The sequence below is a fragment of the Acomys minous genome (genome assembly GCF_964271855.1).
Source record: "Acomys minous genome assembly, chromosome: 8".
NCBI lineage: Eukaryota > Metazoa > Chordata > Mammalia > Rodentia > Muridae > Acomys > Acomys minous.
Window position 1 is genome coordinate 72,562,873 of NC_140489.1, and position 24,505 is coordinate 72,587,377.

Sequence of the window (24,505 nt, forward strand, 5' to 3'; positions counted from 1 at the left end):
CCACACAACCTTTGCCATAGTTACTCAACTCATCTCTTATTGCATGAAATCAGTGTAGTCATAAGCGAGAATGGCTGTTTCGAAAAGAATCTATGGACACAGAGGCAAATTTCATATAGTGTTCACATGCCTCATAGTATTTATAATCTTTTAATCTCTTGAAAACATTTAACACATAAAAGCTATTTAGAGCCTATAGGCTGTAGGCTTGTGGGCAGTAGTTTACAGCCCTCACCTATAGTACAAACTTTGAAGGATGGGCTAAACTGTGAGGTTTGAGATCGGTTACTGCTGAATCAACTCTGGCAATCAATGGGTGACACATGTCACAACAGCTAGACAATATGCAGAGTGAGAGAACTTAGTACACTCAGTCCTAAATGGATGCCTCCATCAAGCCCCTCCCCTCAGGGCCCAGGGAACTCTGCAGAAGAGGAGGCTGAAAAAGGGTAAGAGGCAGAGGTGATGAAGGACACCAAGGAAATGTGGCCTTCTAAACACAATAGGGAAGAAACACATATGAACTCACAGAGACTGAGGCAGCAGGCACAGAGCCTGCATTGGTCTGCACCAGATGGGGTCCTAGAGCTAAAAGGAGAGGTGGACACAAGATCCCACGCCTAACCCAGAAACTATATCCAGTTGATAACCACTTGCAAATAAAAATTTAGTTTTCTCCAAGGGAGTCTCACTGGGGAAACAAATTAGTTTTAAGGGTAGGTCATATGCTTAGCAGTATATATATAATATATAATACATATAGATATAAATAAAATTTTCAATAAATGAAAAAAGTTTACTTATAGGAGGGAACAAAGACATTAATAGTGTAAGGTCCTATCACTGTAGTTAGATAAATAGTAAAGGGAACATGAGAGAAGCCATTTACTTGCAACAAAATGCTAGGCACACCAAACTGTGCTCTATAGAGAAACAAGCCACTTGCTGTACTTAACACTCTGACTAACCTTTGCGATTTGGAAGAGATATCTAAAGTATCCAAGGGCTCAAATCAAATAAACATTGGTACTCAGAGTCAGTCTTTTAAAACAAAGAGTCCAGCCCTGAGGTCTCCAAGACAGTGACAAATATGCAGATAAATTTCTGTTGTTGTTTGTAAGAGAGAGAGAAAGAGAGAGAGAGAGGGAGAGGGAGAGGGAGAGGGAGAGGGAGAACACGCATGTGCACCTGCATTCTCATATGTATTACAACACATGTGTAGGGGTCAGGGAGGACATCTTGCAGGAGTTCTGGGCCTTGGCCTCAGGTCATCAGGCTTCTCAGCAGGTGCCCTTGCCAAGTGCGCTCCCAGTCTATATAATTTTGTATAGTAGCTAGAGTGGACTAAGACGGAGTCACTACCTCAAGATCAGCCAAAGTTGAGAAAGAGCTGGGCATGTGGGAATTTCCCAGAGGCCTCATTAAACCAACAGATTGCCCAGGCTCATGACAGAACTATTAGTCAGAATGCCTAGGGGTCAGAATGCCTTGGGGCTGGGCATGGACAGTTTATTTTAACAAGCTGGGTGCTTCTAATACACTCCATCCTGTGAGGACACTGCTGGAGAAGAAGTAAAGGCGAAACCCACTGGTTGTCACTGCTACCTACTTTGCCTCTGTCAAAGTTCTGGATGATGGTGAGGTGCAGGTGCTCCTTGCGCTGCCATTCTGTTTGCATGGGGTAGGTCAGGAACTCCCTAAGAGGCCGATCAGACCACTCCAGCAGCTCGTCATACAGCAGGAGGGTGTAGGCAGCCTCTGCAACGCCAAGGAAGAGGACAGAAAGTCAGTCAGAGCCCCAAACCAGTTCTTTGCAGGTGGGATTGTTTTTCCCAAACTCAATATTTATTTCTGCATTTCATTATATAGTAGAAAAATGTCAGGAATACAAGAAGGAACGAGTTAATTAGTGGTGACTTCTCTTGGTGACAGATTCATTAGAGATCTGGATTGAATCTTTGAGTTTCTATTATTTTCTGTATTTCTCTTCTGTTTTTAGTTCTCCATGCTGTGGCCACAATTAACCTGCTCAAGAAAATCATGTTATAGTCAATTCAAAGATGTAGTGCAGATGTGGCATTGTTTACAGGGACAATTCATAAATATGTCTCTTGCAGACTAGGAAACTTTGAAAAGGAAGCTACCTAGCTAACTAACTAACTAGCTAACTAACTAACTAACTACTAACTGTACTGGTCAGTTTTATGTCAACTTGACACTACATAGACTTATTCTAGAAGCAGAAACCCCAACTCAGAAAATGCTCCCACCAGCTTGGCCTGTGGGCAAGTCTTTGGGAGCATTTTCCTGACTGGTAATTTGATACTGGAAGGCCCACCTCACTGTAAGGCAGAACCACCCTTGGATGGATGGTCAGCGTGGTATAAGAAAGCCGACTGAGCAAGCCATGGAACAAGCCAGTAAGCAGCACTCCTTCACAGTGTCTGCTTCAGTTCCAGCCCTGGCTGCCATTGATGATGCGCTGTGATGTAAGGTTGAGATAAATTCTTTCCTTACGAAGTTGCTTTTGGTCATTATTACAAGAGAAACCCCAACTAAGACGCTAATGAACTGGCTAATAAAGGAATCTAGATTTTTTTTTTTTTAAATCTGGAGCACAGGAGGGTGATTCAAAGTGTAGCCAGACTTTAGGAAGGGGCAAAATGGCCAGAGGAAACTGAATGACAAAAGGCAAAACCAAACCAAACCAGACTCCAGCGTCTGAGTAGGGATTGGGGAGGATGGAGGTGTTGGCTGAAGCGCATGCAGGAGGGAGGGCAGGCAAATGCTACACAGATAATGAATGACCCGGCTGAATCCACAAGGTCTGGCCCAGAACTTGCTATGTAAACTAGGCTGGCCTCAGGTTACACAGAAAAACCTAACTCTGCATCCTGAGTGCTGGGATTAAAGGAATGCACCTCCATGACCAGCCCCTGGCCCCATCATTTCAATAAAGTCACTGAAAGTGCTATGTGTTTGTCCTAACTGGATTTATTGCAGAAACAGGTAAAATTATTTTCCATACACAGAGGAAGAAATGGCACGCTTATTTGACAGATAGGGAGTATATTTAATGTACTATTTGCCATTCTATAGGTTGTTTCTTTTCCAGAATAAAATGTATGACCAAATAAGAATAATATGAGCCGGAATTCACTGTCATAGATGAAGGGCTACAATAATTTTCCTTCAAATACTGTAACAACCAACTCATTTTCTTAATTGAAGGAAAACACCCAAGCTCCATTTAACTGCCACACCTCATGGCTCTCCACAGATGTAAAAGTGCCTTTAAATAGAATATCAATACATGGTGAGTCTTTGCTCTTCACTTATTACTTAAGGAAACTGCACACCAAGTCCTAAGGTGCTGGCCAAGTTCTACTCTAACACTATGATTTGACCATTTCCACATACCAAACAGTGAGGTAAGAAGTGGCCTATGTTCCCACTGCTTTTGCCTTTTACCATCAGGGAGACAAAGCCTCTAATTTTTACCCTCAGCAATGACCTTGGAGAAACTAAACAGATATTTTGTAGCAGTCCTGTAACCCACCATCTTCTCTTATCCTGTGGTATGTCCCTGCTGCCAGTATGTGCCCAGGGCTGCTTGCCTGATAAACACCTGGCAATGACTCTCAGCAGTTAAAACGATACATTTAGGTTTTGGAAGGGAGTGGGGTGGGGGTGGGGCTGCTAACCCTCTGGCTGCTCCCATCATCTCATTCCATGCAGTACAAGTAAACTGGGCCCAGCTGTTGCTACTTTTGAGAAGCCTCTGCAGCCGCAGGGCTTCCAGCCTTCAGAGTTGAAGCCCTTGAGCTCCACCATCAGCTTTTGAGAAACTTTATATTCACAAAATAAAATAAAAAAGTAAAATAAATGTTTCTAGCCTGTCTACTGCTTTCCTAGACATGCTCGTCTTTAGAAGGCCAGGTATAGGTGAAATGCTGACAGGTAGCCAGAAAATGCTGAGAAATGACTGCCGTGCCATGGAGAGGTGCGAGGACAAGTCATAAGTGCTTTTTAAAAAAGTCTATGTGTGTGGATGTTTTGTCTACATATTGCCTATGTGAGGGTGTCAGATCCCCTGGAACTGGAGTTACAGACAGGTGTGAGCTGTCATGTCAGTGCCAGGAATTGAACCCAGGTCCTCTGAAAGAAGAGCCAGTGTTCTTAACCACTGATCCTTTTTTCCAGCCCCATAAGTGCTTTTATATCTGACTGGGAAAGTGACAATACACCTCTGAGGGAGGTAAGCACGCTGAGGGCATCTCAGGGGTGCTATGCCCACAGGATCTCCTATGAGGCTGGCTTTGAACAACTTAAGTTACAAGTGTTTCAGCATGCTGTTCTATGCTCACCTTTCTGTTTTTTGGGAAATGACATGTACTGATGAGGGATGCATTCCAAGGGACAATGTTAAAGAGTTTAAAATTCTAAACAGAAAGGTTAACTGCAGGCCATTCCATTATTTTGACAAGTGTACAGTGAGGAAAGCAATATGCAAAAAGAAATACCACAGTAGACCAGAGATGAATTAGGAATGCAGGGCAACATCACAGATGGCTGCAAAGAAAAATCATTTCAATGGAAAGGAAGGTTCTCCCTGCAATTTCACTTTCTTCAAGGACGCATACAAAAATGAGCACATAAGAGGGAGGAAAAACTGTTAGGGCCAGTGAGATGATTCAAAAGGTAAAGGTACTAAATGTACAAGCCTGGTGATCTGATATGGATTCCCATGACCCATGTAAAGGTGCATGAGAGAACTGACGCCTAGCATTTTCCTGTGACCTGCACACCTGCATGGTAGGCATGCCCATACAAATACATCATGTACACACACATTAAATAAATACATTAGGTGTGATGTTACATGATAAAAGCACACATAGCTGCCTGATCTGTGGAACATGAAACTTTGAGTAAATAGAGAAAAAGCACCGAGCTCTGACACTTCAGACAAACTTAGACTTTCTTGTGGAAAACCAAAACATACCTACACTGATGTGAAATAACTGATTTCAGCTCACTCTCTCAATTCTTATGTTAGCAGTTTTTAAAGTGAAACTGTCTACTATACTGCAATGTCCTTTTCATGACTCAGGCACCATTAAAGGAAAGTCTTCATACCAGGGTTTAAATGTAATTGCTGAGTGCACTCTTCAGCGATGTATTTACTTAGGTCTTATGTTCCTAGGCGCTCTTGTAAGAGCTCAGAGGACAAAGAACAAGAAACAAAGAACTCATCCTTTACTGGGAATTACCAGTCTGTCTACATACATGCACACAACCATATATTATATAATACATATTATGTAAAATATAACTAATAAAAAGCAATGTGTTAAGTGCTTTAAAATAGAGAATATGTGGCTGGAAAGATGGCTGGCTTAGTGATTAAGAGTGTTTGATGCTCCTCCAAGGTCTCCACTGTGGGTTCCAGCATAGACATAAGGCAGTTCATAATTGCCTGTGACTCCAGATTCAGGTTTGCAGTTAGTAAGGGAGCTTGAAGGAAAAGAACCCCAGGACAGGAGCTACTTCAGGAAGAAAGAATCCATAACCTCAGCCCTCAACTTGAGGGAGGTTAAAAAGTCTGGGGCAGTAAGCAGATCTCCATAGTAAAAACAGAAATGCTACAGAGATAGTGAGACCAGCTACCATGTAGAGGCTCTAGAGGCATGTTATAGTTCTAGGACTGATACCGAAAGGATTTCTTTACTCACTGGAAGACTGAGTGAGGGCCACAGTTCAAGAATCCCCTGGAAGAACAGTGGGGCAAAGCCCCCAATTTGTCATTCTCAAACCCATGGAAAGGATTCTGGTTAAAATGGAACAGGCCCCTCCACTCTGTTTTCTCACGTCAGTACAGCAAAGCACTTCAACAGAACATGTGAGGCAATTCTTAGAGGACTTGGAAAAGCAACTGAGGACAAATACATCAACCACGAATAGCCACACTAGAAGATGATCACAATGTGCTCAGTTGCCTCCTTTTATTTTCTGCTGTTTATGTCTCTTGTCTCAGACTCTCTGCAAATGGGATCAGACAATCACAGCTCCCAGAAGAACTTTTCTCTCACAGGGCTGAGAAAACACTTCCTGTGGCACTAAGCTCTTATACTCTCTCCATCCTCCTCCTTGTCTTCCAACCTCAGCTTCAGAGCCAGAATACTAAGAACTAGGAGTGCCTGGGCCACGGAAAGGATGGGAAATCAAAGATACAAAGGAGCTCAAGAAAGATCTTTTGGTTTTGTATATGAGGTTTTAGGCAGCTCTCCAAGGTGCATATCTGTAGAGTGGACCAAGCCAAACATAAGCACTACACAGTGGTATAGATCATAAGCAAGACTCGTGTTCCGGGGGTGGGGGAGTGCACGTGCAGAGAACTGGGATAGTAGTTCAGAGGCCTGAGAATCATCACAACCTCTAGATGGTGGTGCAGGAACTGAGGTTCAAACCCAACTGGACTGATTGCCAAAATTAAAAATAACAATTTTGACAGAATGCTGAATCTCATCACATAATGTTCAAAAGGTCCAGGATGTAATCTAAAATTACTTGGCATTCAAGAAGCCAGAGAACTAAATAACTATCCAAGAGAAAAAGCAATTAACAGATGCCAACCCCAGGATGACTCACATTTTAGCTTAGACTATGAAGCAGCTACTGAAACCATGCTCCATGTAGTAAATGTGAATACTCTTGAGCAACTGAAAAGATGAATTCTTTGTATAGAAACTGAAGCTATAAGAAGAAAATAAAACAACAACAAAAAAGGAGTTTTAAAATGGAATAATATGATAACAAAATAAACAGTTCGTTGGGAAGGCCCAGTGTCTGAATGGAGCTGATAGAGAACAATCTGTTAACTATTTGGTCTAAGCCACAGACAGTAATAAAGTTGAGGGGAAAGAACAGAGTCCTAGGACTTACAGGACAAAGATCAGAGGCCAAATACTCATTTCACTGCAGGCCAAAAAGAAAGGAATGGTATGTAAAATATAAGTTGAGAAAATAATGCCTAAAACCTTTTTAGACTTGGTGAAGGGAATACGCTTATAGATCAGAAGAGCTTGGCAAAACCAGGCACGTTATACTTTAAGAAAACCACATCCATGGACGTCACAATAAACCACTGAAGACCAAATACAAATTGACAAAAGCAAGCAGAAAATGTTCTATAATTGGTCACTAAAAAACTACATACTTCTCGCCATAAGCAGGGAGACCAGGAGAAAATGACAACACCTTTGAAGTATAAAAATGAAAGAACTATACACTTAGAATTGTGACTGTGGCAAACATATCCTTCAGGGGCGAGGTTCAGGAATGGTTGCTTGGGTTCAGGAATGTCCATTGATGCTCCATATTTTAAAGCTTGGTCCTGGGCTGGAAAGATAGCTCAGGAGTTTAGAGTTTTAGGAGACCTGACTCCCATTCCCAGCAGTCATGTCTGGTAGCTCACAACCACTCGCAATCCCACTGTCAAGGGCTCTAACATTCCTGCCCATGTATTACAGTCCCTCGTGCATACGCATGCCATTGAAAAATATCTTAAAAGAAGCAGGTTGGTCCTCACCTCGGTGTTATGGAGAGACGGCTGCAAACTGTGAGAGGTGGGGGCTCAGTGGAAAGGGTTAGGTTATCAGTGTCACGTACAAAGAGATTGTGAGGCTCCTTTGTTTTTTTTTTATTTTCTCTCGCATCACACCCATATCACGCCTAGGCTTTGCCATGTACCTGCCCCACCATCATATGCTGCCTTGCTACAAGTCCAGAAGCAGCAGGGTAAACTAACAATGGACCAGAACCTCCACAACTCTGAGCCAAAACTAACTGCTCTTCTTTATAAGCTGGTTGTCATAGGTACCATGTTCCAATAGCAGAAAGCTGGCTAGTAGGAGAGGCAATGAAGAGATTCTTATGTGTAGAAAAATTTAAGACAACTCTTCACTGTTCAATCTCTTAAAAGCACCAAAATCTAAGTGGCGGTCATAGTTGGTCATTCTCATACACAATAGCTCAATGAAGTTACTTCTCTAAGCATAACATATACCCTTCAATAAGTGGGAGACCTCAAGGGAGCCCCACTGCAATACTAATAAATGCTATTTAAGTGTGTGTGTGTGTGTGTGGGGGGGGGAAGCACCAAAGTCCTCCAGGAAAAATAAAATGTAGGGAAACTGAGAACTGCATGAACACAGAGTCCTCAGAGTGGCCAGTATCTTAGTAGACATAGTATAGCTTTTTAAAGTTCTCTAAAATCAGTATGGCTTTGGAAAGCAAAGATGATTGGCACCACCTGATGGAGTTTCCAATGAAGATAGACACAACACATATATACCCTAAGTAAACAGAGAGTACTGCAGCTATAAAGAGTGCACGTATAAAGGAAGACAGCAAAACACTATGTGCAAATATACCGTAAAGAGTTAGGTCCATACTTCCTAATCCTCTGAAAAACCATACACAGGTAGAGTAAAAAAACAAAAAAACAAAAAAACCCTGCAGTACTAAGAGACATAAGTATAATTAAAATGCATTGTGATTTTAGAAGAGAAATACCGGATTCTTCATCCCTAATTGCGAAAAGCAGAGAAGCCATCACGGCATGCATCCCTTAGCCAGCTCCCCGCTCCCCCACATCCAGGCCCCAAGCAGAGTTACCTGTGAAGTTCTGAGCCTTGAGGTGCAGATCGTAGAGTTTGTGGATGTAGCGGATGTACATCTCCTCCTTGTTCAGTTCAGTCTTATAGAAGTTCTGTGAAAAAAAGCACAGGCCTGATGTTTCCCTGGCACTGAGGCCCACAAGCATTTCCTTTAAGTTTGTTAAAGATCTGTCGTCAAGGTCAAGAGAACAGACACACCTTTTTCCTCCTAAGTTATCTTTAAAAATAAATAAATAAAAGGAAGAGACTAAAGGAGTGTAGCAGATTTTCAGTCTGACTCCGTGTTAGACACCTGGTAATTAGTGGGTAAGCTGGTATTTCTTGGGTTGTCATCAGTGATTCAAATTTTTTCTTTCTCTCTCCGTTTCACTGCTTTTTTCTTTTAAGACAGAGTTTCGTCTGTAGTCCACACTTGCTTTGAAGTCACAGTCTGATTTTCCTGCCATAGATTCCAACTGCTGCAACTACCACTGCACCCAATTGTTCTCCTGTTACTTTCCATTATTTATTCTTAGTTTAGCTGTCAACTGGGCAATCAGCCTATTTAACTAAAATATTAAAAATATAGGTAACTTGTTACCTATTGTCACATATTTTTACAAGTTACCTATATTTTTAATATGCTGATTAGTAACAAGGACATCTCCTTTAATTTCACTAATACTTTTTTTCCTAAAGAAAGAACTCTCTAGGTCATAAAATAAGGAAGTATAAAGAAGGGAAAAGAGTTTTCTTGCCAGGTGTGGTAGCAAATGCCTTTAATCCCTGAAGAAAGGAGAGGCAGGCAGCTCTCAGCCTGGTCTACATAATGAGTTCCTGGTCAGCCAGGGCTATATAGAGAGACCTTGTCTCAAACAAAACAAAACAATGCAACTACAAAAAAAACAAAACAAAACACTTTTCTTCCCTGGAAAATTATGCTAAAAAAAAAACCACATGAAAATATTTCTTATTGTTGAAGTACATTTCTAAGTTGTTTGATGCTGTTGTTGTTTTGTTTGTCTGTTTGTCTGAGACAGGGTCTTATGATGTAGCCCTGGCTGGCCTGGAACTCATTATGTAGACCAAGCTGGTCTCAAACTCCCAGAGATCTACCTGCCTCTTCATCCCCAGTGCTGGGATTAAAGTGTGCCTGGAGGTTGTATTGAGTTTTTATGTTTCCAGCTTATGTTTAAAACAGAAAGGTATTTGAGAATTTTACTTCTGCTTATTATTATAGAATGTGTTTACTGAAATATTAAGTAACTACTTCTTAAGCACATTTGAATTTTAGTAAAATTCTCTAAAATATTTTTACCAAGTTTTATCAAAAATCCAACTTTTCCTTACCTAGATACATCAGCTGCATGTACACCATGCAATCCCTGCTTCAGACACACCGGCAGCTAGTACTACTTATTGTTATTTGGCATGATGCTACTCAGTACATGAAAAATGCCGGCTAGTGCTGGGGAGGAAAGCTATGTACTTGAAAGAGTGGCAGGTTTCCGAAACAGAAAATGCCAGGAATTCTATGGGTTTCTATCTCTGATGAGCCGGTCAGGAACATAATGATCAACTTTCAAAGGCTCCGTCTGCCCATTATCTCACTGGTGTCCATTCTTGACCCCAAGGACTCTTTTCACTATATAGACACTGATGTTGAGTTGAAGGCATTCTTATTCCTGATCCATCGGCTCTCTCTCTCCTTGCCTTCCATTTCCTGGCATTCTTTAAAAAGCCAAGTAAACAATGCTACTCAACCCACCCTCATTATCATCAAAATCATTTCAATTAGCAAGAATTGTACCATAAACACAATCTAACAACCCCACAGCAGGCTTTCCATTATTAAAGGATGATTTGTTCTAATAGCTTTCTGGTAAGAAGCTGCTGCATTCTTTCAGAACAAAAATAAGTGATCGCTCTGTAAATGAATATTCCTCCTTAACAAAAAAACAAAACTCAACATCTCCCCAGCCGGCAGATGACAATTTCTCACATATGTCTGCTAAAATTGTAACACAGAGAACAAAATAATAATTACGATTCCTCCTGTTAGTCATGTCAAATATTCCGCACTGTCACCAACTGAAGCACACTAGAGCTAAGCTCAGCTCGCACACCAGCATTCAGAGGCCCAAACAGGCTCTGCTGCTGACCTTACAGGAAGGTGGTGAGGAGAACCATATTGCCAGTAGAAAGCATCAAAAGCTTTCCATATGGAGTAGGAGCTAAAGAGATTAGCTTCAAAGTGATAAATCTGGATTTTTAATAAGGATTCCTGTGCTGATTTGAAATTGGAGCAGCTTTCAAAATGCTCATGTTTTCTGCTCTTTGTCACACTCCAGAGCTACTGGTATCAGTCCTAATTAACTGCAGACAAGGGCCCCTGATTTAGGAGGGTTCTGTCATGCTCCTATTAGGAGACACTAAGGAACGCTGGGTAAAGTATTCATTCCTTCACCAAAAGGAAAGGGCCTCTTCTGCTGGACCAGTTGAGGAGAGGAAGCTAGGGGCTGCATTAATGTGCTCACCACCAAAGAGAAGGCACTTGAGGAGGATGGTGGGGATGATGGAAGAGGCTTCCTTGGCAAACAGGTAAGCACTTTGTTTTGAGGTTATTTATGAGCTTTTGTGCCTGGGCCGAGCATTCAAACTGAAGCTCGCAGAGCATGCGGCATACACACAAGGGCATGGAAAAGGCTGAGGTCCCTGATAGTGATGGAAGCTAGACAAAAAGCACTGAGAAAATGGGAGGCTGAGGAGAGGGAAGGCTGTGACAAGTTGAGAAAGAACTGTTAGAGGAGAGGTAAATGGCCTCACAGTGGGTGGGCTGGTGGCCAGCTCCCTGTTGGCTCTAAGGAAGAAAATTATATAAGTACATCAGTGTGCATAGGATGCACACTCACAGGGCATGCGTAGCTCTCACTATTTTTAGGGGCTGGTAATCGAGGTAGAGATGTAACAACTCAGTAGAAATGTGAAGGAAGAGGTGGGTGTGGTAAAGAAAGATGATGTCATGACCTCAGAAGTGAAGAGGAGTATAGCAAAAAAAAAAAAAAAAAAAAAAAAAAAAAAAAAAAAAAGAGCAACAGAAAAATAGTGCAGGCAAAGTACAGCTGCAAAGGGTTCAGGGTGTCAGGGCAAGAATGCCAACAACAGTACAAATGTTTAGAGCAGACAACAAAGTCTCATGTGCTCTCAGAAATACAACAAGAAGAAACTGTGACATCCACAGGTTCAGACTGGAGGAAGCCATTCCTCTTCATTTCCCAATGAGATGAAGGAAAGTCACCAAAAGCATTAATTTACCATATAGCAAAAACAAAAACTAATGTCCAACGTATGATTGAAATCCCATTCTATTTAATAAGATAGGTGACACTTTTTATAAATTTTGGTTGGCCCAGAGTAACTGCGGTTTAGACTGCAGATATATATATATACACACACAAAAAAGACATGTATATGTATGCATATATATACATTGTAATACAACTCTTTGCAATAATGCTATTATGATTTCAATCTGCAAAAAGGCTAGTGAGTGAAATTTAAGTATATGAAATAGAAAACTTTCTGAAGTTAGAAAAGAAGAGTTCAATAATTGTTAGTAAATATACAATAACTGTAAGGATGAGATAGGAACTGGGCAGGGAGGAATCTTGATTGAGAAAGAAAGGGACCTCAATTTGGCTATTGTGCTTTCCACAGCAAAGCTTCTAAACTGAGTTAAATAAGAAATTCAACAGGGGAAGGCTGCATCCCTCAGCCCCTTTGTGACATCACTGAGGTCTGCTCACTGCTACCAGCCCAGCACATAGCCAGGGCATTCTGAAATGGTCTTAGTTAAGGATTTTCTGGACTTCATTCAACCTAAAGCACACTATCTTTCTTTTAAAAAATTGTTTTGTTTTGTTTTACATTTTTGTAAGAAACATCCTGGAAAAGGGCACATACAGATTAAAACAAACAAAAATTAGTATTTCTGTGAAGAACAGCAAAGGTTGGGAGGAAGGGAGAAACAAAGTCCAGGTTACCAACCAGGAGGCTAACTGTGCACCCGATCTTCTTGCCATCTACTTCTCCCATTTTCATGCAGTCCCTGAAAACAGAGAGCAAAAGTCACACTCTACCCTTCATTTAGTAGGGAAAACACAGTTTGTTTTTCCAGTGTCTGGTGTGGGGGTGGGTGAGGTGTCCTCAGAGATCGGAGATGATTGTGTAGATTCAGGGAAAGGCGACTGGGACTGAAGGTCTCTGATGTGACTGGGAACAGAGACTGACTCCTGAGGCTGCAGTGTCTGCTAGGGACTGTCCCTCTCAATGGATAGGGGCTCACGGGGCAGGGGAGATAGGGTGCCCATCCCTTATTCGAGGTGTAAAGCAGCTGGGCGTCTGTCCAGAGACAAAGAGGAAAGTCTCGCTCTTAAAATAAAAGAGAACCACCATGCATAGAAGAGCCTGCTCTAAGGTCAAGATAAATGGAAATAAAAATAAATTGCATTCGGGGGAAGATAACAGTGCACTCTGCCCCCCTTTGACGGTGCAGCACATTGGTACAATTGCATAGACTCATTCTAAAGTGTCTGGACCATTTGAGTGGGTGAGCGTAAATACCCCCGATTTTTTCTTTCTGTTCTATTTTTGAGGACTGTCAAGACTCTGAGAACTCTTTCAACTTAACGAGACTTTGAAAGAGTTATCACAACCAGAACTAAACAAACAAGGAAACAAACACCAGAACCAGATCTGAAACTCTGAACGAGCCGGTTTGAAGCCCAGGTGCTGACTAGCATTCTTTGACTGATTAGCGCAAGTGCGGTGCTAATTATTGTCCAGCAGTTTGAGCTTTTAACTAGAATGTATCGTATCTGGAATCTTGGGATGCAGCTTACCTGTAGTCTAACAACCTCTCCATCAGCCGAGTGACAGTGGCAATTAATGAAACGCCACTTTCCCTCCATGTTTCCCGCTCAATTTTCTTTAGTAGACTGGAAAAGAAAGAACCCAGGGCATTTTCAACATTTATTTTTATCAGTCACCATGACAACCATTTTACTTTCATCAGTACCTTAAATGCCTTAGCAACCACTGCAATATCTCACAAGTAGGACAATTTGCAAACAATGTCTTACCTAGGGTAGGGACCAAATAGTGGAATTCTAATCCAGGAAGCATTGACAAAGCAAATCGATTTTCAGATTATCCATGTCATAAAATATGAACACATGCACAGAATCATGCTTTCAAATACACACAAGCACCTCACAGCTCAAAGACATTTCCCCCCTAGCTTCTCTGTTAATGCTGATGGAGACTAGGGAACTGGTGCCTTGCCACATTAAATAACAGCGCGGAAGCGAACACACGAGTCCCTCCAAGTTTACTTCCAAGTAAAGAGCTTGCTTTAGTCCCAGAAAAATGTTTTCCTACCTCTCAGTGGAATGCATCTTCACCCAAGCAACTCTGCTGCAATGCAACTGCTACAGGAAAATCCTTGTACCGGCGGTGTGACGTTTTGCGTTTTCTCCCTTCACTTAGCATTTGCCCACTCAATACATATTGTACTATCTGTGCACTCACTCAACGGTTTCATTCACTTTGTCATTAATCACGGAGGATTTTCCAAGTGGTTGCTACAGCAGATTGATGACGAGCGCCCGAGCCACAGCTCTCCTCCTACATTTCTCCTAATCCTAAACACCTTGGAGCAGAGGCACTATGTCAACACAAAACATTAACAGTCATCGTGATGAGGACCTGATTTGCTTTCACTCCTCTCTGCAAATTAACGCTGTACTTGGTAAAGGCTTTCCTGACTGAACTGTCCCCCAAAGATAGAAGAACCCGAGTGAGGGGGTGTCTGTATACTTCCTTATCCCTCTTATTTCAATGATCATCATTTTTCATCCAAAATCTTTTTTTTTCTCTTGCATCCTGAATTTTAAAAAGGGGGTGGGAGAGGGGACAGTGTGTTTGTGTGTGTGTACATTTCCTATAGATACCATGTAAGCATGTCATATCTGTACTTAGTTGGGGAAAAAAAAACAGTAAAGGGCAAACTCTCTTGGTGAAGGTTGGTTTTGTCGGTGGCTATATTATTGTCTAATTTTCTTTCCATCCCTATTTCTTTTTCTTGCTATTGCCATTCTAGTACCCAGTGTGCTGCCTGTTCTCCACGCTTGTTGTCTGTTACATCATATGCTTTCCTGACTGATTTTAAACTGTTATCTAGATTAAGTGTGGGTTGGCCAGAGAGAGAGAGATGGCATACAGGAGGTGTGGGGCTTGCCCTGACTGAACCCCTAGGGAAGGCCTCTCAGTTTGTTTAAATGTGTTTTCACTTATAAACCACCGAACAGCACCTGCTTAGAGTGTAAATGGCAAACTGGTAATGAACCAAATTCTCGCATCCTGCCAAATCATGCAGGATGCTACAGAAATTTCTCCAAGTGACAGCCCACACCTAACATACTTAGAAGCTAAAAAGCAAGTAACTCAAGTTAAGTAAGGATTCTAAAAATATACAGAGTCTTCATTTATGACTTTCATTAATTTTCAGCTTCCTGAGGAGCTACATCATCCTCTCAGAAGAGGCACAGCTCTATACAGCCTGCTCCCTGCAGTGACTCACGACCATTAGGAGCAAGTCTAGAACTTTACTCATCTGCATCCTTGGCCAGGCTTACTACTTCATTTGGGAATCCTCCCCCATTCCAGGCCACCTGAAACATACATCCCAAGGAGGCTATCAGCCTAGGAAAAGTGTCTTTCTAGATTATCTTGGTAAATTAGAAAAGAATATAGCCACAGACAAAATAAACCTTTACCAAGAAACTCCTTATTTCTCCTCGTCTGCACCCATGCTCTAGCGCTGCTGTGGTGCATTCAGAGACCTCATCTCACAAAATATGAGACAAGTTTCTCACAAAGCTTTTCTCCATTTTGCAGTGGGCTGTCCCATCCAATGAAGAGCAGGACAGAATGCAGAACAGCTCAGTGCCATTGCTCACCATGAAGGAGACGGGGCTGGACAGTGGTGGGTTAATTTTCAATCTGTCTTTCTATATCCTACCAGGAAAATGCCAAGAACACTGTTCTGACATACACATTCTTCTCAAACAACAGACACGGCCAACAGATTGGGACACTTGAGGCACAGTGTTATAGAACTAGTGTCCCAAATCCCAGCCGTGACGAAACATGCAATCATTGGTTAAGATCTTTGGAATAGTTCGGAGTCGTGCTGGATTGGACAGAATGGAGGGCATATCTGAGATAGACGTCACTTCCTTTGCAAAGCTAATTAGAGCCTCAGGGCAGTAGGCAGCTCTGGTGTGTCTCCCCAGCAGAGCCTCTGTGACATCCTTACCCAACAGGTGGGCGTGTCTGGGAAGTTGGCACAGAAGCCAGGTCTTAAGTGAGGGGGAACCAGTAGTGCAGCATACAGTTCTTTCTGACACCCGATTTTGGGTATCTCACACTGTGTTCTATTGGCTACCATTTCTGTGTTATCAAAAAATAGGAAACTCCACTGATTAAAAAAAAAGTGATAATATACATAAACGAAGCCCATGGGAGTTAGGGAAGGTGAGATGGATTTTTGGCAAAGACACTACACTCAGGCTAAAAGTCTCGTTCTAAGGGCTGTTTTGCCAAGTACAACAGTCTCACAAGCAGCGAGTGCCTTCCAACTTCCATCTTCTTGCCTAATTTTATGAAGTTTTAGACATGGATTTCAGAGTAAATGTGAATCTGTACCATAACAGCATGCTTTCCTGATTCACATGTGTGCAGCCACTCACCATGGTTACACTAATGCATTGTGACTGCTGGTCCAAAAATTTAAAGGATTTTATTGTTTCTTTAAATACACTTACATTTTCACTTTCTTTTTATAGATCAGGTAGTAATTCTATTTAGTTGTCACTTTAAATTTGTTTTAGTCTCAATATGCTGACTATAAAAACATTAAAGTAAAATATTTATAGCCTTTAAAAATTTTTATCTATTTCTATTATTATTTATTTATATATTCTAGCAATATGTTAAAAACCAACAAAAGAATAAAAATTCCCATCAAATCTATCAAGTCCCTTAAAATACTCCTAATTATAGAGGCTTAATATCTTAATTACTACTTTGATTCTAATGTCAAGGTACATCTTTTATTTCACAGTCATATTTATATAAAAGCAATCCAAATTGCAAATTACCAGGCCCTTACTAAAGTAGATAAGAGGCATTAAAGAAACAGGGCATGCATTTATTAGTCTGATGAATTCATTATAAATAATTAATCACAAATCTCAAGGGGTTTATTCCTCTGAGTGCCTACGTAGTTTAGTCCTTTGTTCTAACCAAGGACTAGTAACTGAAATAAAAGCATTTTTCAAAGGCAATTTATTATGTTGGATGAGGTTTTAATCTGAATTCTTGCTAAACTTCAGCTGTCATGAAAGACAGACACTTTGTACACGAGAATGAACGAGTGAATAATTAGTAAAAGTTCTGGTTTAATTACAGTATCAGAAGAAAATTGTAACCGGGGCTCACAATGCATCTGATCCCTCACCACCACCACCACCACCACCACCACTGCATGAAATCTCTGTAGCCCCTTTTGGCTTTCCCTTTCTATATAATTTTCCTGAAAGCTTCAAGAGTGATTTTGAATCAGGCAAGCTGAAGGCTACCTAACCTGTCAGGCAAACCTGTCTGTTTTAAGACAGCATTATTTTATAGCCTGTACAATCAAATTGCCAGGGTTGCTAACTGGCAATCGTAAAATGAACTTGGATCTTGCACTTGGTTATCAGTCCCACTTAGGCAATGGAATGGCACAAATATAAACACAGGTGTATTTTACAAAAGGGAAATGCTACTTTTTTTTTTTTGCACTTGAGAGAAATGTGAACATTTTCCAAGCTCAGTGAGCTAATTTTCTCCCTTAACAATGTTATGAAAATACTAGGTCCAAAAATGACTAAGATTTTTAAGATCATAAAGAGGGCAAATGCCAAGTGGGAAATCCCAAAACAGTCAGCCAGCATCGTGTCTCCACTCTGGCTGTTCTGACACAATAAGCTGACACATGATACGAGGACACAGTGAGCTGACACAGGACACAAGCAATCCATCTCATGACTGTGATCATATTGGAGCAGTTGGGACAATCTCAAAGTCCCTTCATAGAACTCCATTCTTTTTCCTCTATTGTCCTTACAAATCCCCAGCACCAAACTTACTAGAAATGACTTGCTTTGGTGTCATTCTAATAAAAAGCCCTTGGGAAGCATTTAACAAGCCCTGAACAAATTGCCAGTGTCTACAGATTAAAGCAGGTGCTGAGCATCAGGCACAAACTAAGTTAAATTTTCAACCAGCCAATCAGCCAGAGTCATGTTTTGGAAAACACTGTACACAAAATGTTATAATCACACACTTTTCTTCCTCTCCCACTCATAACTCTCTTTAAAATCATTATCTTGTAACAATGGCTTTATTTTCCCTTAAAATTACCATGCATGAAAAGAGTGAGACTTGTTATGTAACACAGGCGACCTGTCCTAATCTGAGATTACAACAAGGAGACATGTCGAATCATCGACATAATATGATCCACTTGCTAGAGTCAGGCAATTATCCTTTATTTCACACTCCGCAAAGACAAAGCTCTCCTAGGAGACCCAAGCTGTCTCTGCAGCTCTCATCTGCCGTGGCGCAGAACGGCTCGGGACTGACACCAGATGTCCTGAATAGAACCAACTGGAGAGAAGCACATTACTCACATACTGTTGAAGAGCTCACGGTACGTTTCATCACCTTTGCCCTCTGACATCAGGCTATCCAATTTGTCAATTAGCTTGGCTTCCACCTGAAACACACCCAAATATTACTCTCTTCCCTCCCACTTCACATATAAGATTTTTAGGCAAATTGGTATGAATTTCCTTATGCCAGGCAAAAGCTGTGGTAGACTTTGTCGAAGTGACATTGTCAGCCATGATTAATAGCAAGCCTCCCTGTGGAATTCCAGGGGGCTAATTTAGATGCAGTCAACATGACTTCACACTCCTAGCTGCCTAGCTTTTCCTGCTGCCAAAGACAGCGTCTATCTATCTGGGATTCCAACATAAATGCTAGCAGCCCGACTCAAACATTTCCATTCTTTTTTTAGGGACTATCAAAACTGGCAAGTCCTATTTCTTTTTTTTTTCTGAGAACACCAGAAAACTAGCATGCCCACATACATTAATTTAAATCCTTAATGTGTTTTTATATCTGTTTTCTTTCCTAAAACAGTTCGAGGTTGCACTAAATCTTTGCTGAAGTTGAGAACTCATCCTAGCCATGTGCAGATGGTAGACCCACAGAAATAGTCTAAGTCAGCAGTAAGCAGCAGGAGAGCTAAAGGACATATTTCCTGAAAACTGTAATCAAAACATTTATATTTTCAAGCATGTAAAGTCCTTATAACTTCAATATCAGGAAGGGGAAATTTCCTTTTATCTGTATGAGGCAAGAGAAGAGAGAAAATGACAAGCCGCAGTCAGAGTTAAGGCAATTCAGGTTTGAGATGGATATTCAGCGTTGCTAAAGGACTGAGCCCAATTACTCTTTTAAATCAAATGCCAATCAAGAGATAAAGATGAGGGGGAAGGAAAGTGGAGTTCCCTACCAAGCACAGTTTGCTTATAGCTTTTTGCTTACCCATTAGCTTTCTTGAAAATAAATGTATAGACGGATACAAGTGAAATGCCCACACATTTGGCAATAGGAAAGGTCTATGAACGCAAGCAAATTGCTTATACAGATGACAAGCACTTTTCTGAAGACGGCCTCCTGTGGGGAAGTGTGGAGGGCCACATCCTGTGGGCAAGCAGGTTTGCGCAGTCACTACGTGAGTGCGTGGTTTTCCTACTTCCCCCAACAGACTTGGACTGGCAGCAGTGCCTGACTCTGTACAGATCTGGCTTTGCAATAAGGATGATTCTCTTCTCAAACTGGAGCAGCCCTATTAGAACCTAAGTCAGCAAGAGACGATAGGTTCATCCCCTTGGAATTTCCTTTGTGAGATTTTCCGCTGCTTTCTCCTCCAAATTAATTTTCAATGCTTCAAGCTAAGAGCAATAAAACATACTGTGAATCAAATGCTCAAAGCCTAGTCATTCACCAAACACAATGTGCAGACCACTGAGAGCTCAATGGCTTAAAGAATCATTAACCTTCCGATTCCTCTGAGCCGTGTCCAGCTGGGAGCAAACAACCCTCGGTAAATTCTTAAATACAGACTTGGTAAGTCAAAGAATTTTTTAGCTGAAAGGAGTAAAATGGGCTTTCAGGGTTTCTGTGGAGGCCCAGGGGAACAAGAAGCAAGTACCCAAGGCGGTGTGGCACAGGGAGCACAGGTCCTCCGGGCTCTGGGTACACTGGACCAGGGAGGATCTGGAGACACCTGAGGGAGGTGAAAGTCCCTGTCAGTTCTGCTGAGTGACACCGCCTACCTGTTTAAAGTTGCCACTCCTCCTCTGCTCCCAGTCCATCATATCATGAAAGATGGGAATCATGACATTCCGGAGATCTGGCTGCGGAATCAAGGTCACTTCCAGAAAGGGCCCAATCAGGGCAGGGATGAAATGAAGTTTGTGTTCTCCTAAATTAAGCAAAATATTTTTTTTGAGTTTCAGTATGTTTAGTCTTAATAAAATTTTAAAGAGACTACTATTATAAAATTTAGGTAAAATTGCCATTTAGTTAGAACTACCATAAAATATTCAACTATAGTTATTTCCCCAGATAAGAACTCATAGTATCCAAGTAAAATGACATAAATCAGAATGTTATATTACTGTACATTCTTGTAAAAAATTAGATGCAGTTACTAAAAATGTGGCTAAAGAATAACACAAGTGAACTTTTCCAACATAATTTAAGTGAATGAAAAACAAGGTATGGCTATATGGGAAAATCTTTCACTTAAAAATGCGTAAGAGGCTGGAGAGATGGTTCAGTACTTCAGATCACCCAGAATCCACATGGTGGCCCATAACCTCCTGTACATGCAGTCCCAAAGAATTTGATACCTTCTTCTGGCCTTTGTGGGCACCAAGAATACACGAGGCACAAAGAAATACAAGTAATCAACACCCTGCTCATAACATAAACAGAAAAAAATACTAACTTAGAAGATATCCCTAAGGTAACCACAGCTGTTATCTCTGGGAGGTAAAACTGCAACTGCAAATTATTTTTATATGAGAAAAACTGGCTTTTGTTTCTATTTAAAGAAAAAATAAATAACACACAGCCTAAACAAAAGTCTAAATGCAGGCCCCTCAAAGCCTTCAACTGTTTTCTGAAGAGACTAAAACATAACAATATTGAACTCCAACTGGTGAGTAACCAAATGCTAAGAGGTACAGTAGCCTTGATCAGAGCAAAGGGAGGCAGGCAGCAGCAGGGACACAAGTGACGTTGTACATGAGGAAGACCTGAAGTCCATTAGTCTGTGTTAAATCTCAGAGTTTTCTATGTTGATAGAAAGAAAACAACATGCCATGAATAATATGTCCTTTCTCAGTATCGTAGTTAAAAGCCTAGATGCTGAAGGACCTCCCTGGAATTCCTACGACAAGCTCAGAGGGCAGGCGGAAGGTAGGTGGCTTCATGGAAACATTTTCTGATGTGATCAATTACAGGGTTTTTATGCTTTCAGAGACTCAGACCGTGACCACTTTCATCATCAGGAAACTCTCCCTGCCCCAGTAGCATGGGAGGACTACTACTTCTTGTAGCCGAACATAATAGTGAATGCTAGTATAAGCTGTAGTGTTTCCCATGATATCCCCTGAAAGAACAGCAGTGTTCAACATCTTCCCTGTGTACCCTAGGATCCACAAAGTCCAGGACACCCTTTAGGTCTCTACTTTGCTGGATAAGACACTAGCTGAGTAAAAATAGAGCTAAGAGCTTTCAACCTTGTTACATGACTATACAAAACAAAAAACAAAATCAACAGAGAGAGAGAGAAAGAGAGAGAGAGAGAGAGAGGGAGAGAGAGAGAGAGAGAGAAAGAGAGAAAGAGAGAAAGAGAGAGAGAAAGAGAGAAAGAGAGAAAGAGAGAGAGACAGAGAGAGGGGAGGTTAAAACAAGTAAACAAGTATCTGTTTTGGCAAGTGATAAATTATAAATTTAGTTTAGAGCTTGGAACTTTGGGAAGTCAAAAGATAGTAGTAAAAAGTATTTTCTTTTAGTATAGATATGTATTTTATATTTGTTTCATCAATTCGATCATTAATCTATTTTATTCAAGGGCTCAATAAATAGGAATGCCTTGTATAATTTGAACCATATACTGCTTACAAACATAAAACACAACAAACACCGAGGCTACTGCAGAGATGCACATCTACTGTCAGGAACCACTGCGGTGGTACAGCTCATTGGACCCAGGGAAACTGAGGAAAGCAGCTTGGACAAGTTATCTCACTGGACTGGGAAATAAGCAGCAGCCACCCTAATATATGAACAGAAGGTACTCCTGGAAACAGCTTGGGCAGTCTGTCACATCTGGAAGTGTGGAGGAGGTCAGGGAGAGACACTAGCAGCAGTGGCCTGGGTTATGTACCAAGTGGGATGGGAAAGGCAGTGTGACTCTTCAGGTGTGTGTGTGTGTGTGTGTGTGTGTGTGTGCTTTTACAAAGTTATTATACATAACTTTGGGGGACAACTTGGGAAAACTGATGACAGTTAGGTCATGGTCGACTTTGGTCCCAAAGCACCAGCCATAGAAATAGGAACAGGAGGCCAGGTTTGAGGTACATTGTCCTGGCCTAACTGTAAAGCATGAGTGAGAGTAAACCCTGCTACGAAAGGAGATGAAATTTGGAGGAGGAGCAGGAACTAGATTCAGATGGAGGAAGGATAATGACTTCTGCTTGGAGCTCTTTTGAGATATTCTCATGTACACAATGCCCTGACCACTCCCAAAGCCAGACTTGGGGCTCAGGAACCTTGCAGAATTGTCAATGATAAATAGAGCTTGGCATCATCTAATGAATGAAATCGCTTAAAAACAAAACACACACACACACACACACACACACACACACACACACACACACACACACACACACACACACACACACGACCCTGAAGAGAAAAGTACAGGACAAGAGGAGGCACCAGCTAAAGAGCTGGTGAGATATATGGACCGATAAGAGAAGAGAAGGCTTTTGGAAGTAGGGAGCGACAAGTGTACCAAATTTGGTGACTCACTCACTAGTCACGCCAGCCAGCACTTGCAAGCGCCGCTCTGTGGCAGGCGGGTTCTGGCTGCTTTCCACGCAGAATTCCATTACTTCACCATGACAACTCTAGGCAGTAGGAACTGCCACTTCCACATACAGAGAGGAAACAAAAGTCGTGGGATCTTAAACACCTCATTCCCAAATCACTTAATTAGTGCTTAGGGTGGCTAGCACTTGGACCCACCAAGCAGGCTTGCTCTAGTTTGAAAGAGCTGTCCTAAGGGTGGGACCAACACAAGCCTGTGGGTTTGTAGGAAGAGTAATAAGAAGGTAAGTCCAATCATGAATCAAAGCCTAGAAGGAAAGCCAAGGAGGCAAGTGTTGACACTGTGTCCTTTAGAAGTCGAAGTCGCCAGAGGGCAAGGCAAAAACAATGGTCAGACACGACTAAACACTAAAAAACTTTGGAGAGAGGAACAAGGAAAGTTTTCCTCTTCACAGAGAGAGTACTCACAGATACTTTCTGGCCAGCATCCTATCTTTTGGAATAAGTCATCTGTCATTCCACAGAGTTAGATTTAACAACTTCCTATTCTGACCTCATGAACAAGCAAAAATAATCTAAGCCTTGTCCAAAACTAGCTTAATCTCTGGGACCAGTATGGGCCATTAAGGACTTTTCTAGAAGGGCCTTTAATAAGCAAATATGTTTCCTAATGCACAGAGACAGTCCTTCTGAGACAAAGGTTAGCACTCAGTATAAAGGACAACTAAGAAGTAGTGGGCCTCTAAAAACTCACAGTGAGCCTCTCTTAAACAGGCATAACCAAATCCAGGTCTATCAGCAAGCCTCCTAGCGCTATGCAAGAGACCATGCCTGCCTGCCTGTCTTCCTTCCTTCCTTCCTTCTTTTGTTTTGTTTTTCAAGAGAAGGTTTTTCTGTGTAGCCTTGGTTGTCCTGGAATTTGTTCTGTAGACCAAGCTGGCCTCAAACTCGCAGAGGCCTGTCTTGCCTCTTAAGTGCTGAGATGAAAGGCATGCACCACCACCCAGCTGACCATGCATTTTCTTAATACAAGATTAATTTGGGAATTCTGGGTTTTTCTTTGTCAAATGCAATCTGTAGCTATCTGATGCACCAGCTAGAGTGTGAATGTCAAAGACTTCACGAACAGTACGTCGCCTGCCAACTAGTTTGGATTACTCTCTATCTTGGAGATACCTAGAGGACTTTATATCAAGAACTTTTCTAACAGTACTATAATGTATTTGAGACTTCTCCAATACTTGCCTCAACTATAGCTAGATGTCATTATCCTTTCATGTTGTCTGGAATGCCCTATAGGACAAAGATCCTCATGATCTCTACTCTCAACATATAGAATCCTGGGGCATTTGTCAGGCCCCCTCTTTGGGAACAGGAGACCCACATGGACCTCACATCATAGTTGGGAGCCATATTGATTTTGTCTTGTGTTTCAGTATGAAAGTGCTTATCCAGGGGTTGGAGAGATGATGTGGCAGTTAGCAGACCTGTCTTACAGAAGATGTAAGCTTAGCTACACACACACACACACACACACACAC

The 24,505-nt window shown here is 41.6% G+C and overlaps 1 protein-coding gene across 4 annotated transcripts in view; it reads right to left on the bottom strand.

Moving 5' to 3' along the window:
• DOCK4 (dedicator of cytokinesis 4) overlaps positions 1-24,505 on the bottom strand; it is a 421,713-nt gene that overhangs the window by 39,432 nt on the left and 357,776 nt on the right. For 3 of the 4 annotated variants that reach the window (XM_084791187.1, XM_084791188.1, XM_084791185.1), the window contains exons 31-37: positions 20,174-20,322; positions 18,458-18,543; positions 13,802-13,828; positions 13,562-13,657; positions 12,708-12,768; positions 8,680-8,773; positions 1,610-1,758 (exon numbers count right to left, since the gene is read on the bottom strand). In XM_084791187.1, the coding sequence (XP_084647313.1) occupies positions 1,610-1,758; positions 8,680-8,773; positions 12,708-12,768; positions 13,562-13,657; positions 13,802-13,828; positions 18,458-18,543; positions 20,174-20,322 (662 nt within the window). The remainder of the gene's footprint in view (positions 1-1,609; positions 1,759-8,679; positions 8,774-12,707; positions 12,769-13,561; positions 13,658-13,801; positions 13,829-18,457; positions 18,544-20,173; positions 20,323-24,505) is intronic. The other variant, XM_084791186.1, reaches the window with a different exon arrangement.